Consider the following 16422-nt stretch of genomic DNA (forward strand, 5'->3'; position numbering starts at 1 on the left):
GTGTTAGTCGATATAAAAATACCCTTTGATTCAACTGCGTTTCAGGAGACAGAAGCAGTGTAAAATCTGATACCACTGGTTATTCATGCATGTTGTTTTACTTGGAATAAAACTGCAAAGGCTTCAATTTCTTTTAGCATCTTAATTCTGAACAGAAGCTGAGAGAGCTGCACAAAGTACTAGAGTAACAAGGCAGAGAAAATGTGACAGTAAAAGATATTCAATGGAAGCCAGGCACCGGTGGCTCATGCCTGTAATCCTAACTACTCAGGAGGCTGAGATCTGAGGACTGCAGTTCAATGCCAGCCCAGGTAGGAAAGTCCGTGAGACTCTTACAGAGTTCAAACCCTACAACCAGCCCACCGGCCTTCCCCCCACCCTCCTGCCCCCAGCCAAAAGATACTCAATGGGTCCTAAAGATCTGTTTGAAATGGTTACAACACCCAGTCTGGTTACTACATTGATAAAGAGTTTCACAATTTCATAGTAAAAAGCAAGGCCACAAATGTCATTTTTTTTTAAAAAAAGAATAGTTGGTGTTTCCAGGATAGTAAATAGAGAATCTTCACAGAGGCATTGTCTTCACTGTGCCTCTGGCTTCTGCCAGTGACAGCTCCACTTTCATTTGTTTAATAAAACTTGAGTTTTGCCTAAAATTTTTCTCTAAAAATTCTATAAAGCACTGCTTCTGAACAACAATACAATTTTCAGTCTTTGCTTCCAATGTCAGCTAGACTTAAAATCAGAAGGCTCACCAAAAAAACATGCCCAACATACATCCATCACATTAAATGCTACAATTTCTGCTTTATAAATTTACCACCTGTATAAAAATAAAAAGAGCAAGGCAACAAAACAGCTCACTTTTTACCCCTGCATCTGGACAACAGGAATACCTCTAAAATTCAGGGATATTCTAATTTTTCATCAGATCACAGAAATCTTTCTCCTTTCTTAAAGCTCTGAACACGGATGCATGTATTCACTTAACACTTTTGCTTAAAAGAACCCTGCAAACAATTTAGATACATTTCCCCCTCCCCCCCCCCCCCCCGCCCCCTACTTGCCGCTCCAAACACCGATTCCACCTAATAGTAGAACTTGTAAGTCTACAGATAGCACCTTCTGGGTGATCTCCAGTCACACTCCTTTAATAATGTCCCTGGTATCCCTTTTCTCCTTCCTTATAGATGCTTCAAGGTACAAGGGGCTGTCTAAAAGGCAAAGCTGACCCCATACCCATTCCTTAGGCAAACAAAAACCCCATTCAATATTCCTGATGATTAAGTCCCCTTGAAAAGCCACTTAGCACTCTTGAGAAACATTTGCCAGAAGTAATTTTAAAAACAAAAACAGATTAGAAATATAAATGGAGATTAATAATGTGAGACTTCTCAGAGGATACAGGCTCCCATCAATAATGGAGGCAGGGGAACCAGTATCCTCTGAAAAGTGGACTATTAGTACAAAAAAAAAAAAAAAAAAAAAACCAGATAACCCAGCTGAATGGCACTGTTTCTATCAAGTAGAATGATCTTTGTCAAAAAGAGAATCTGCAGTCATTAGAGATCTGCAGGTTTCAATGATCAATCTGCTGTTGACAAATTAGTTTTCAGCTGAACTTTCAACACCATTCATTTAGAAGGGCTCAATTCTGAATAGCCCAATAGCTTTATTAGCTGAATAATCTCAAGAAAATATTTCCACAAGAAAATATTCTGTCATTGGAATTCATAATTATAAGGCTCTCAATACATATTGCCAAATATACTTGCATAATTACTTAATCTCTATGCCTCAAATTTTTTATTGGGAAGATGGGAGATACTATCAGTAAAACAAATTGAAATAATACATTTATTATTACCATTAAGGGATGCTGAAGGAAGTCTAAATAAGTCCTTAATAAAATGGGCACTTATTATTATCAGGTATGGCTAAACTGACTTCAAGTCCCAGAGCAGTCTAAGAATCAAGAAATCTGGGCTGGATATGGAACTCAGTGGCAGAGCATGCTTAGCATGTATGCAACCCTGGTTAAACCCCAGTGCAAACACAATAACTAAGACATTTCTTAAAGATATTAATGCAAAACTGATTTGAAACAAACCTGAATTTCATTACTGATATTACATATACTCAAGACTTCAATGTTTAAAAAGTTTGTCTAGCACAGAGCTAAACATCAAGACAAAATTTGTATTCCACTATTGTTCCAGTTCAAGAGTTCCATTTTTAAGTTTCAATGTTCAACGTTCTCTAGCGCTACAATAAACTGCAAATCCCAAATGCACAGTCTCAAAGTCATGATGGACTTTCCAGGTGTTTGTTTCAGATACCTGTGTTTGCCCAGAACACTGCTGGAAGCTCTGCCACCTACCCTATACCTCAATGACTTTCCACAACTCTTAGTTTGTAAATAACCTAAAGGTATTGTTGAGCCCCACACTTATCATGCAGCAACTCTATTACCAAACCAGTTCACAACTGAACTTCAAGCAAAATTTAGAAACCAAGTACTATATTTATGTAAATATCACATCTGTGAAACCTGACTGCTCTAAGAGAGGTCCTTGGTCTTATGACAAAGATGCTTCGGTAGTATAATTTGGATGCTAAAGGAAATAACTAAAAAAAAATTTGCTATAGATTAGGTAAAGCTAAAACCTCAAAAAAATTCTACCCTTATATGGTTTATAAATGCCTTCAATTTTTTTTCTTACAAACAAAATTTGAAAGGGTAAATTACAGATAAAACTTAAGTGTCCCAAATGTGAAACAAAGTCTTGACATTGTTAAAAATAAACTGGCAAATAAATGCATTCTAACAAATTTTATGTTGAAATAAAATACAGCAGTTTTTATTCCATAACAGTTTTTATTCCTTTTTGATGAACTGAACATTCTATCAGAAACATTATATGAAAAGGGGGCTTCTAGTACATTAAACTAACATGTTTCAAATGCCCAATTTCCTTGCTTGAATTCAAAATTACAAATTTAACTTTTTCTTCATGTTAAAGTTACACATGCAGTAATTTTAAAGTAATATTTATAAGGAAGTATTTACCCAAGTTATACAGAAAAGGACAAGTAAAAAGGCAGTTGAAATTCTTAAGAAACTTTTTCTTAAATAAGACTGCCCATGGGTGTCCTCTGAGTCCAAAGCCATTTAGCACTTACCTGAGAAGTTTTGGTACATTTCACTACCTTTAGAAATTCTGTGGATATATAACTTAAGACTACAAAATCCAAATGTTGAGGTAACTAGAAAATAGTAAGAAATAACTGGAAAATGATGTTTTTAGCATAAAGTCAATCATCCACGTACCTGTTTTTGATGTGATAATATATTGCAAGAGCTACACTGTAAAATAAAATACAGGAGTTCAATGTTTCATGAATGTATTTAAGATTTCTTACATTATGTGCTATCAGTCTGAATATCAGTATTTAAAATTTTAAATAAAAGTCAATTCATCTGAAGAGTCTCATTTCATTCAGAACACTCATCAAGAAAATGCACTCTTCAAATTAAATCATTCTGATGTTCACTCCTAGGAATAAGTATACTTTTTATGGAAACAAAAGAACACAAAGCAAAATTTAGAAACCAATTACTCTATCAGAAACTAAGTTTTCTCCGATTGTAAAATATAAATATAGGCACTATATAAAAGACAGATGGTACAAATTAAACACCTTTAGAAATCTCCAACTCTTTGTCTACTGATTTGTCTATTCTCAGCCAGAGTTTAAGGTAAGCCTGAACTACATAGTGAGACCCTGTCTGAAAACAAAATACAGTAATATAAACAAACTGATATTTTAGCAAGCCATGGTAGTAATATCAGCCTCTGAAGACTAAAACTAAATAAATAAATATTCCTTTGCTAAAATATAACTACTATTAGCTTAAGCTATATGCCCATGAACAGGCTTACATTTTCCTTACGCCAATGCTGACATTTCTTTCTTACCTTAGGAATTACTCCTCAAAAACACAGTTTTAAGTGGCTGATAATGCTGCATTACAATTTTAAATAATTTACTAACCATTCCCTTATTATACAATATTTTTGTTATTTCTCTTATTTATTTTTGTACTACTGGGTTTGAACTCATGGGATCTAGCTTGCTAAGCAGATGCCCTGCCACTTGAACCACATCTCCTACCAGCCCTTTTTGCTCTGAGACAGGGTCTTTCTTTTTTACCAGATCCTCCTATATTTTACTTCTTGCTGCCTGAGATGACAGGACCATATACACCTAGCTTTCCTGTTCAGATGAGTTGATGGCTTGTGAATTTTTGCCCATGCTGGCCTGGAACTATGATGCTTCTAATCTCAGCTTCCTGTATAGTGGATGGCCTAAAACTCAGCTAAGGTTGTAGCTTAATTCAACAATTATACTTAACAGCACAGTGAAAAACATTCTCAGAGACATATCAGTGCTGTATTTCCACAAGAAAATATTCTGTAATTGGAATTCATAATTATAAGGCTCTCAATACATATTGCCAAATATACTTGCATAAAACCTATTAGTGTAATTCCCATAAAATGTTATGTTCATCTCACACACACAGGTTAAATATTTCTCCAACTGAGTAGGAACATGGAGTATCTATGCCTATCAAGTTCTCTGTGTGAACACTTGCCACTATTTTTAAATTCCCTTTAAAAAAAAACTGTATTTAGATCTTTCCACATCTTTCTGTTTTACTTTAAAATTTATTGAGGTGGCCAGAAATTTTTTGGGGGGGGGGTTCTAAGAATATAGCTAATCAACTATATAGGACTGTGTACTCTCAGAGCATGGAACGCATCACCCAGCAAGCCAACATTGAAACTGGAGCCCAGACCACAGACTCTAAAGAGCTCAAATGTTTGTCTGTGACTTAACATGATCTAGCTACTCTTGTTCTGACACCAAGTTCATTGTTCTTTATCTATTCACCCAAATCATTTCAGCTAAGTGTTAAAAATACTCAAAAACATGTGATAACATCCTTTTTCCTAATCTCTCCAAATGTATCTAAGCTGATGAGGAGACTGTAGTTGGGGTGAAAGGGCTTCAGAATTCTAAATAGTATCATTAGGTTTCAAAGTATTTTCATGTATATTAATAGCTCTGTTTCAGAAATAGAAGGATACTACCAATCTTGTTTTATGAACGAGAAAACTCAGATTCAGATATATAATCCTGTTCAGTTATATAATGCTTTTGTGACCTCTGGTTCTACCCTGTTGTCTCTAGAAAAAAGGGAGAAGTGTTGCTTTGTTCTTTAATAGTCATGTTGTGCTGACTGCTTTACTAAATCTAATATTAGATTTAAATGGAATGTTTCAAGTGACTGGCTTTAGTATGGTGATTGGTTTAGTATCCTTAACTGATTAGGAAAAACAAAAAACACAGTTCTTGCTTTTTCCAATAAAGAATATGAGAAAAGACACTAAAGTCAGGCCAACCTGGGTCCAAAACCTGGCTCCTTCACTTACAAGGGTTAATTCAACTCTCTAGACCTTTATTTCTTCACTATAAAATTAAGACAATACAACCTTGAGTTGTTATTATGATCAAATGAAATACAACATATAAAATCATCTTAAATATAAATCTCAAAAAGTGAAAGCTTCAATCATTTCTAAAATGGAAGTGTATTATAGGTTTGTTGGCTTCTGCAGCTTCGCCTCAAGATGGAGCCAAGACAGTTACTCTGTGGCCAATTCCCTCTCAAACATATGTCCTGGACTGTGAGGGCATTGCAGATAACTCAGGCACTGCTTGTTTCTATAGGTCAGTTTTCTGGGAAAAAAAGGGCAGTCAATGGACAAACGGATCAGTCCCAGGCTTTCAGTTTTACTTCAAGTGCCCAGCCTCAGAGATCTGGTTGTTTCTGCCATGTCCTTGGAAAAAATGGCAAGGCTGCTTCATGGACAAACTAGAGTCAAGCCAAGAAAAAGAATTCATCTTACAAAAGGGTTCTGGGTTTGGGTCTGTTCAAGTTCTTTGCCACATAGCTAGGAAGGGAAAAAAGCTATTTTTCTCCCCTTCCCCCGCACCACTCACCCACCATCAAAATAAAACAAGTAGGCACTGCACTTGCCTTATTCTCGCCTAGAGGTGAGAGCAAAGCCCATGACAATCCTAAGACTTCTGAGGATCAAGAAAGGGTAGTATCCAGGAACACAGAAGGGCAACCATGAAGATCAAGTGGTCTGTTATCTGCTCTCTGACCTCCAAGGCAACAGGCTACAATTTTCCACTGTATGATGAGAGTTCTCCACATTCCCCACTTTACTTTGATCACCACTCCTGTAACTGTTACAGGATTTTCCGGGGAGGAACTGGCTATAGAAGCATTCAGGAAAGCTGGCAAAATCTAAAATCATACTACAGCTGTTGGCATTTAGAGAAAAGATAAGAAAATCAAGTTCTCGTAATAAGAAATGTCGACAAATAAGGAGGCACAACTCATGTCCAGACTTTTTTTTTTGTCCTGGGGCCTGAACTCTGAGCCTGGACGCTGTCCCTCAGTTCTTCAGCTCAAGGCTAGCACTCTACCACTTGAGCCACAGCTCCACTTCCAGTGCTGAGGAATCAAACCCAGGGCCTCATGTACGCAAGGCAAGCACTCTACCACTAAGCCACCTTTATTTCCCAGACTTTTATACTTCTTTACTTAGAACTATCCTTCAACCTTTCACCTAACCTCCAGTTTGAATTTACACATCTGTTTGATAACTTGGGCTATCCTCAATTTTGGACTGTCACCCCCAAATTAGTACATGAATCTGTTAGAACTCAAAGCATTCTCTCACAGAAACAGGTTACAGTTGGTATGAAGAAAGCATGGTTAGATAACAGGTGCTTATTTAAGCCAATAACGAGGCTGAACTACATTTTTAATGGTTTTTAGCAATGTAATATCAGGGATGGGACAAACTGTTCTTGGACTGAAGGAAAAGAAATTTTTTTAAAAAGGAAAATAGTAGTTTCCTTTTTCATAGGTTTTGGGTAAGGTTAAGGCAAGGCTGTAGATTGTGTAGGAGGTATCTTCCTGTCCCTGTTTTGAACACTCATATCTCTTTTGATGAAATATTTCCTTCTTCTTAAAGCCCCAGATGGAGAACTCTTCAGGCCTGCCCAAAACAATCTACAAGTAGGACTGAGTAGAAGTCAACTGCTCTATAGGTTCTCTGAGGCAGACAAGTACCAAGAGCCACTCAATACACAAATCTTCTAGGTTTTCCACTACTCTCTACAACTCCAACTGAGCTAATTTAGAAAAATACTGCAAAGAGTCACTGACTACCCATTTTCCAGCAGTAAACCAGACTAGGCTAGTGAGTGGTTCAGATGAGGTCACTACTCAGACCTGACCTGTGCAGTAAGGACACACCTCTTCCAGCTGTTACCCGTGACTGTTAGGATTTATACCTGCTCATCACTTGCCATGCCCCAAGGGCTGGGGCAGCAAGGAAAGAGGAAGCTACATTTCTATTTGCATCATGAAAGCATGTAGCCCCTTTAGCACAGAAGAAACTCTCTTATGAATGGACACATCCACCCGTCTCCTCCAGTGGACACTGTCCATAGAAGCTGTTCCCATTGCCTTACTAATGCTTCTAAGTCTGAAAAGTCTGTCAAATAAATCACTTCACATTTAGAAATTTCAACACTTATTTCACATGCTAACATGTATTGTAGTTAAATGAGTACTTTCCTGAACAAGTATAAAAGTAAAATGTCCCACATTTTTCACAGTTAGGTCACTGACCTACACATGGAGATCTCTGAGATTCCTACCAGAAGTAGTTGCTGTGGGTGCTGATGGGGCATTATAGTGAAAACCAGTGCTCCTTGACTCCTCAAATAAGGAAACAGAAACTCTGAAAGAGAAAGGATTTGACCTACATTCCTTCTTCCTTCCTTCCTTCCTTCAAAAGTCCAGTTTTAAATTTGGAATTAAGGCCCCATGTGCAAGATCCTACTAGGAAGAGAACCAAGGGCCATCTCCCAATTCCAGCAGCTGTTTTAACATGCCAGGGGTCCAAGCTTCAACAGGAAAAGCCTCACTTTATTTAGAAGGAGAAATATTAGCAGCATTGTCAACATGGCTTCAATCAAAAGTGAAAATGCAAGAAGCATTCACAAAAATCAAAAGATATATTTTAGATCATCTGTACTTGAAGTAATTTAAGATAATGGGTCTTTTTATATCAACAGTAATAGGCACAAACATCCCAAACACCTGACAACTATCAAAGCCACTTTTTAATTAAAAATTCCCAAATTGTCAATGTTCCCCCGATCCACACCAATCACCCCCCAAACCCTATAACCAGTCAGCTTACACATCAAGAGAAAGGCATAAGTATAGCATTCAATTAAAGAAAACTCTGAATACCCACCATTTAATTGTATACTTGAGGTTTGGTTGACTGACTGTGCTATCATCTAGGAAAATAGTGGAGCAGGAGCTGTATTTCCTTGCTATTTGTCCTGGAGGATGCTAGAAAATAACAGCAACAAGACAAAGACAATTACTCAGGGCTCAAAATTTTTTCAAGGAACATCACCCCTACACATCAAATTCGACCACAAAAAAATGTCTTGATGAGAAACGGTAACACTAATACTAGCAACAGAATAAAAACACTTTATTATAAGCTGAAGTTCCTTGTCCTTCCACATGTAAGTTACCACCACCACTCTGGGTCCCCAACCTTCTTCACTGGGAGAACAATATACTGTACCATTGCAATCAAACAAGTCTTTCTAGAGTCCATACAAATTATATGTCTGGTCCCTAAGTGAAGCATGGAATACATCACTCACTATGCCAATGAAGGCTATGAAATCAAGTTGAGAATCCACTATACCAATTTCTCTACTCATGAGGTACAGCTAACCTAGAAGCCAAGATTTATTTAGTCTCCTGGTTAATCTACTTAAATTTTAACAAGGGAAGTTATAAATAAAAATATTCCATTGTTGGTGGGAAAATGCAATTTTTTTAAATTGTAAAGGTGATGTACAGAGGGGTTACAGTTAAATAAGTGAGGTAATAAATACGTTTCTTTTTGAACTATGTCACCTTTTCCCTCATTTTCTCCCAGTTTTTCCCTCCCAACCCCTTCCCTCACAAGTTGTGTCGTTCACTATTCAACATAGTTTCTAGTGAGTATCACTGCTGAATTAGTTCACTTTTTCCCACCATTTCTGTACTTCCATTTATCCATCCCATATAGGATAAATTTACAAAAGGTACAGAAATAAAAAAGTGACAAAAAGGGAAAAACAGAAAGAAAAAAAACACAAAAAGCAAAATAAAAAACTCTTGTTTTTATTTCTTGGAGTTCATTTCAATAAGCATCATTTTATATGGCCATATACACATTGCTATTGAGCCTTTGTGATCTTCTCCTAAGAATATCCTCTTCTGGTCTTAGTGTGTGAATGTTTATAAAGCTCTGTTTAATTTTATCATGTGTAAATGTAACTTTTTGTTTTTTGCAATCCATTGTGTTAACCTGTAGATTTATAGACACATTCTGATTTCTACAAATGAAGGAAACTACTATGTTTCTTTGGGTTTCACTTACTTTATATATTTTTTCCAAGTCTTTCCATTTCCTTACCAATGAGGCAGTGTCATTCTTTCTAATGGAAACATAGAATTCCATTGTGCGTGCGTGCGTGTGTGTATGTATGTGTGTAGGTATGTATATACCACATTTTCTTGATCCATTCTTCCACTGAGGGTCATCTGGGCTTATTCCATATCTTCACTATGGTAAACAATGCTGCAATGAACATGATTATGATTGTGCTGGTAGCTTTAATGTGGCCTGGTTTGTAGTCAATTGGATAAATGCCCAGGAGTGGAATTACTGGGCCATAGGAAAACTCTAAGTTTAGTCTTTTGAGGAACCTCCACACTGCTTTCTAGAGTAACTGACCAATTCTACGTTCCGACCAACAGTTTAGTACTGTTCCCTTTTGGTTTTCTTCATAATGGCCATTCTAACTGGGGTGAGGTAGAATCTCAATGTTGTTTTGATTTGCATTTCTTTTATGGCCAGAGATGTTGAATATATCTCTTCATATGTCTGCTGGCTATTTGTACTTCTTCTGAGAAGTCTCTCTTTAAGTCTCCCTGGACCTCCTCCCTCCACAGTCATGGGGCTTGAATTCTGGGCCTGGGAGCGGTCTCTGAGCACTTCAGTTCAAGGTTAGCACTGTACTACTTGAGCTAAAGCACCACTTCCAGTTTTCTGGTGGTTAATTAAAAATAAGAGTCTCAAGGACTTTCCTGCCTGGGCTGGGGCTTTGAATCATGATCCTCAGATCTCAGCCTCCTGAGTAGCTAGAATTACAGGTGTGAGCCACTGGTGTCCAGCTCTCTTTAAGTCTTTTTTTTTTTTGGGTCTGGTCGTGGGGCCTGAACTCTGGGCCTGGGCGCTGTCCCTCAGCTCTTCAGCTCAAGGCTACCGCTCTACCACTTGAGCCGCAGCGCCACTTCTGGCTTTTTTCTTTTTGCTTGTATGGTGCTGAGGAATCAAACCCAGGGCCTCAGGCTTGCAAGGCAAGCGCTCTACCACTGAGCCACCTTCCCAGCCCTCTCTTTAAGTCTTTAGCCAACTAACTGGACTGCTGTTTCTTTGAGATGTTTTGGTGGATTTAATTTCTTGAGCTCTAAAAATATTTTAGCTATGAGGCCCTTCTCCCAACCAGCGGGCTATTTATCGTGCTATGTCCTTTAACACACAAGAAGCTCTTCATTTTGATGCAATCCTATTTCTTCAGTCTTTCTTTGACTTGTTGTGATTCTGGATCTTAGGAAGTTTTCAACAATGCCAAAGAGCAAATCCTAGTGTTTCCCCTATCCCTTCCCATAATACTTTCATTGTATTTGGCCTTATATTGATCCATTGGGAATTGCTTCTGCTGCAGGGTGATATATATAAGGATCTAGCTTCAGTTTTCTACAACTGTATAACCAATTCTCCTAGCACCATTTGTTGAAGAGGCTGCCTTTCTTCCATCCTGTGTGTTCTGTTTTTTGTTTGTTTGTTTCTCCTTTATCATATATTAGGTGGCTATGTGACTGTGGGTTCATTCCTGGGTCTTCTATTCTATTCCATTGGTCCTTAGGCCTTTTCTTGTGCCAGTACCAAGTTATTTCTATTACTATGGCTTTGTAATAGAAGTTGAAGTTTGGTGCTGATATTCCTCCAGCACTATTCTTCCTGCTAATGAATGTTTTTGCTATTCAGGGTCTTCTATTATTCCATATGAATTTTTGAACTACTTCCTCTACATCATTTAAGAATGCTGTTGGATTTTGATGAGTATTATTGAATCTGTAGATAGCTTCAGGCAGTATTGCCATTTTCACAATGTTAATCCTAATCCAGGAGCATGGAAGGTTTTTCCACATCCAAAATGTATTTTGAAGGGGAATACTGTTTGACGCTTTTTAAATACAACCAATGGTTGATCCTTTTTTTTTTTTTAATTGTGAAAATACCGTACAGAGGGTTACAATTACGTGGGCAAGGTAATGAGTGCATTTCTTATCAAGCATTGTTGCCTCCTCCTTGGTTTCCCCTTCCCATCTCTTCCCATCTCCCCGCCCCCCCCCCCAACTCCCTCCTGTGCCAAAGTTGTAAAGTTCATTTTCGACATAACATCTTGCCAGTCCTGGGGCTTCTTTTGCTCAAGGCTAGCACTCTAGCACTTCTGGCTTATTCTGTTTATGTGGTACTGAGGAATCTAGCCCAGGGCTTCATGCATGCTAGGCAAGTACTCTACTACTAAGCCGTATTCCTAGCCCCCAATGGTTGATCCTTAGTATACGTAGGCACTCTTATGAGTGGTTCCTTTATAAGTATACAAGTTTTAAGTTAGAGCCACTTCTGAAAGCCTATGGTAAAGAAAATGGAACTTAAAATATACAATGATGACAGCTAATCAGATGCCAAGTAGATTTTTGACAATCATTTGGGAATTATGATTTGTAGGCAACAATCTGGATATTTTTGGGTCATTCAAAAGATTTCCTATTTGTCTGATGTTATGTTGGCAGTCTGCAATTCTCAGCAATGAAAAGAAAACTAAGTCCTTAGGAATCATAAAATTTCCTGCCTGACTGCTCACCTACTAGGTAAGACTCTTAAGATACAGAATTTGTGATTTCAGTAAACAAAAAAAAACTTTAATACAAATTAAAGACCAAATGCCCTGTTCAATGCTTTGACATTTACTTCTTACATATTAGGCACCTTCTGTAATAAAATTTAAAAAGTCTTCATCAGCCTGAGAAATAAACATAATAGCCTCTCAAAATGAATAAATACTAGTATTTGGTCTAACCAATTCCTTAAATCATAGCTAGAGGGCATTGCACTACCAAGTACTCTACTTCTCCCTAACCCTGGCTTTATATAAATAGCATGAGGTCAAAAGGAAACAGGAAATTTCAGGTGAGGCTTTTATCTCTCCTTATGTCCTACTCCCCGGCCCCCCACTCCCACACCACCCTCACCTACCTCTTCGGGCTACATGAAACAATTGTATCGATGTTTTAGGGGAATTTAATGCAGCATCACACTATATTACAACTGAGCTCCTACAACTGAGCTTCAGTAACGTTCACTGGTTCATTTTCATACTACTGCTGAGGATTCTCAAAAAGATTCAAAGAAAGGTCTTTGAGAAAGGTGCATGAAGTGCCTCCCTCCTCCCCTGTTGCAGAACTGGGCATTGAACATAGAACCTTGTGCTAAGTAAGTACTCTTTATCATTTGAGCTAAGCCCCTGGCCCTCCTGGTATTTTGCTTCAGGGACACAGTTTTGCTAATTTTGCTCAGGCTAGTAGTGTCAAACTCATGATCCTCCTGTCTTTGTTGCCAGGATAGCTGGAATTATTGGTACGAACCGCCATGCCCTCTTCCTTATCTTTGTTGCTACCCAGTCTCAGTTCTTTTACCAAACTTTACTTCTCTACACACCTTTATATGGAATGAACTTTTCTTCTCCCTCTACACATCTTCTTAGGATTCTCATCCACTGTATAATGACAGTTGAATTAATATTCAACTTCTTTTTGCTTACTAATGAGCAGCTCTCTTTTGATCTAACCTGCCTGGCAGACCTCTTCACTAGAATCTTGCTTGTGGGTCCCTCATGTGGTACATGAATCTGTTCTTCTAATCAACTCAATGGCTTAAAAGCAGAACTCCACTACACTGCCTTCTTTCATCATCTGCTATTGATTCTACCTCCTTGGTACCTTTAAAATCATCCTTTTCTCTGTAGTCTCTAGCACTATCCAGTATTATTTCTCCCTTTTACCACCTGTCTCTTAGCTCAGTCCTCATTTGATGATACTGTCCTCATTCTATGAAGCAGAGCAAATCATGAGACTGTCCACTAAGAGGAGGGACACTCACTCCCTTTTCATCTCTTCATATGTACCACTCACTCCTTTTTTTCGTACACACTGACCTTAATGATACCCAATTAGTTAACAGGAACAACATCACATTTATTTTATACAGTAAGAATCAGAAAAATGAGGTAACATTTCCAAGGTCAAATCTAAGACACCAGAGGCCAAATCTAGTGTCAAATCTATGACACTAGAGTGATGTCTATTTGACTCCAGTGTCTGTGCCTTCCTATCTATAGAATCTCTATATTGCATACCCTAGGGCCTTTTTCAAATCTCTGATGCAAGTCATCCTCCAGAACTCTGCTGATGGCCCTTCTGATGTTCTTCTGCTGTAACAACTGTCTAGGTTAAGTGTCCTTCTGTGAGCTCTGAACCCAGCACTGGTCCTCCACAGTACTAAGCATTTTGCACTGTTACTTGCCATTTACTCACCCATATTCTGGCCTGGATGCTGAGTCTGGTGGGTAGAGACTGGATTTGTTTTCTTGAATCAACAGGGCTATCCCTGGACTAGCAGTGTGCTCATAACCCAGCCACCAACCATGGGAAATTTGTCTCCAAGATGGTAGCAGGACTCTCTGAGGCTGCAGTGACAGGGTAGCAATGGCATGGCAGGTACAAGCATGTGTGTGTGACAAGGGGCTGGCACACAGCAGCTCAGGGCAAAGGCTCGTTTACCAGAATCAAGTATTCAAAGCTAATGTGACAAAATGCTCCAGAACTTGGGGTCAAGAGCAGAGCTGCAGTCAGAGGCCTGGTGGTGCTCCGTGAATTGTACTGTCACTGAGCAGCTATGTAAATATGGGCAAGTTACTCAGGGAGACTGCTACATCCTGCCTGTGGGGGACAGTCTTAGTTTATACCTACTGACCCAGAGTAACCAGTGAGAGTACACCCTTTCATACCCTAAAACACCCTAAATAGGGCCAGAAATTTTAAGGTCACCTTAGGCTTACCCTCCCCAATATTTACCTGGGAGATAGAGAACAGAATGTATTTCTCACATTGAGGACCAAAGGGACAATACATGCCATGATCACTATGATTAAATAACTTAGTAACACTCAAAAGCCTCTGGGCTTTAATGTTCCATTTTCAATGACTGAATGAAATGGTCCTACATCTCAGGGCTTGGCAGAGGCAAATAAAAAAGCACTAAAATGAGATGTTAAAGAAAAAGGTGTGTCCAAAATTTTCCTTTTTCTTGGATTCTTTTTTTTTTGGTCCGGCAGTAGGGCCTGAACTCTGGGCCTGGGTGCTGTCCCTCAGCTCTTCAGCTCAAGGCTAGCGCTCTACCACTTGAGCCACAGCGCCACTTAATTTGTCCTTTTTCTAAAAGAGCTATGCATGTAATCTTTAAACATCAAAGCTCATCATCTTCTTTGTTTTCCCAATTCAAAGGAGAGTAAACTGTGAGCCTGATAGAGAAGACGTCCCAAGGAAGGAAAGTAGTACCAGTGTTCTTTTACTATTTTACCTAGCTGAAGGCCAGATATGCACAATCAAGCACAGGACATAGATGAGCAAAAGCATGGAAGATGAGGAGGAAGAGACTAAGTGCCACACTCAACACCTGCTACCTAATGGACACTGGTTATATGTCTCTAAAGAATCTTGAGGGAGCATGTTGACAAACCTTTTAACTCATCATGTAGTCATCACTGGCCTTCTCAAGTATGTGCAAGCCCAGAGTGCTGATCAGCAAGGCAAAAGCCTTGATCAGGACAATATCCTCTCTGTGGAAGCCACTGGGCTAGGAAAGAACAGCACCCTCATCTTTAATGTAAGTATGTTAACTAGTACTCTGCAAAAGAGAAAGGAATAAGCAGCTTTTAAGAATATCAAGTTTTTAAGACCAAGGAAAGGCAGAAAGTAGCCATGGAGTTGATAAGAACAAATTATTCTGCAAAAAACAAAAAACCCCCACAACAAGTCTGGATATTAACAAAACAGGGAAAATGCCAATCTTGAGGCCGAACTCTGCTCTTTTAATTCAAGAATGCATCATTATTAAAAAATCGTGTTCATATTTTACTTTAACCCAATTTAAATTTCAGCCTCACCACAGCTCCACGCATTGGCTCTACAACAAGAAGTGCTACTCATAATCCCAACTGAGAGGTAAAACCTCGAAATACCATTCTACCTGTGATCAAAGGCTGCAGTAGTAGATATGCCCCGCTACGTTCTATGTATCCTCAAAGGGGATTCTCTCTAGAACTTTTCTTCCCAGCTGTGGTTTATGCTAAGGTTTATACTGTCTGAATTCGTTCTACAGCTAAGAAAGAAAAGAGAATCATTTTCCAAAAGAACATTTTCCTAAATTACTACAGCATGTTTTTCTGGTGGGTTTTGGGGGTTTGTTGTATTGTGTCACTTGGCTTTTATACTCAAGGCTAGAACTCTACCACTTGAGCCACATTTCTACTTCCAGCTTTTTGCTAGTTAACTGGAGATAAGAGTGTCATGAACTTTTCTGCCCAGGCTCATTTGAACCTCAATTTAAGAAACTGATACAAACCTGTAATTCCAATTTCTTGGTTATGTCTGTTAAAAGGGTCTGCAAGTAATACAAGTTACATACTTGATATCAACTCCTTTCTACTGATACTGTTTGTCACTAAAAGGAGTCTAGGCTCCAGGAAAAACAGCTAGCTTGTGATAAGAGGAAGGAGGTGTAAAATGAGTCCAGACTATCTTATTGTGCTAAAAAGTAAATGAGTGCTTAAAAAGAGACAGGATGGGACTGGGAAGATGATTTAGTGTTTGCCTTGCATGCATGAGGCCCTGGGTTCAATTCCTCAGCACCACATAAGCAGAAAAGCCGGAAGTGGGGCTATGGCTCAAGTGGTACAGTGCTAGCCTTGAGCTGAAGAGCTGAGGGACAGCGTGCCCAGGCCCAGAGTTCAGGCCCCATGACCGACCAAAAAAAAAAAAGAGGGCGGGGGACAGGAGAC

At 38.8% G+C, this 16422-nt stretch overlaps 1 protein-coding gene across 1 annotated transcript in view; it reads right to left on the bottom strand.

Moving 5' to 3' along the window:
* The window catches only part of Ccny (cyclin Y), a 167828-nt gene that overhangs the window by 25294 nt on the left and 126112 nt on the right, over nt 1-16422 (bottom strand). Inside the window, exons 4-5 of the mRNA XM_042685967.1 lie at nt 8418-8518; nt 3332-3367 (exon numbers count right to left, since the gene is read on the bottom strand). Of these exons, the coding sequence (XP_042541901.1) occupies nt 3332-3367; nt 8418-8518 (137 nt within the window). The remainder of the gene's footprint in view (nt 1-3331; nt 3368-8417; nt 8519-16422) is intronic.

Source organism: Dipodomys spectabilis, unplaced genomic scaffold (genome assembly GCF_019054845.1).
Source record: "Dipodomys spectabilis isolate Male_0828 unplaced genomic scaffold, ASM1905484v1 ptg000096l, whole genome shotgun sequence".
Classification (NCBI taxonomy): Eukaryota; Metazoa; Chordata; class Mammalia; order Rodentia; family Heteromyidae; genus Dipodomys; species Dipodomys spectabilis.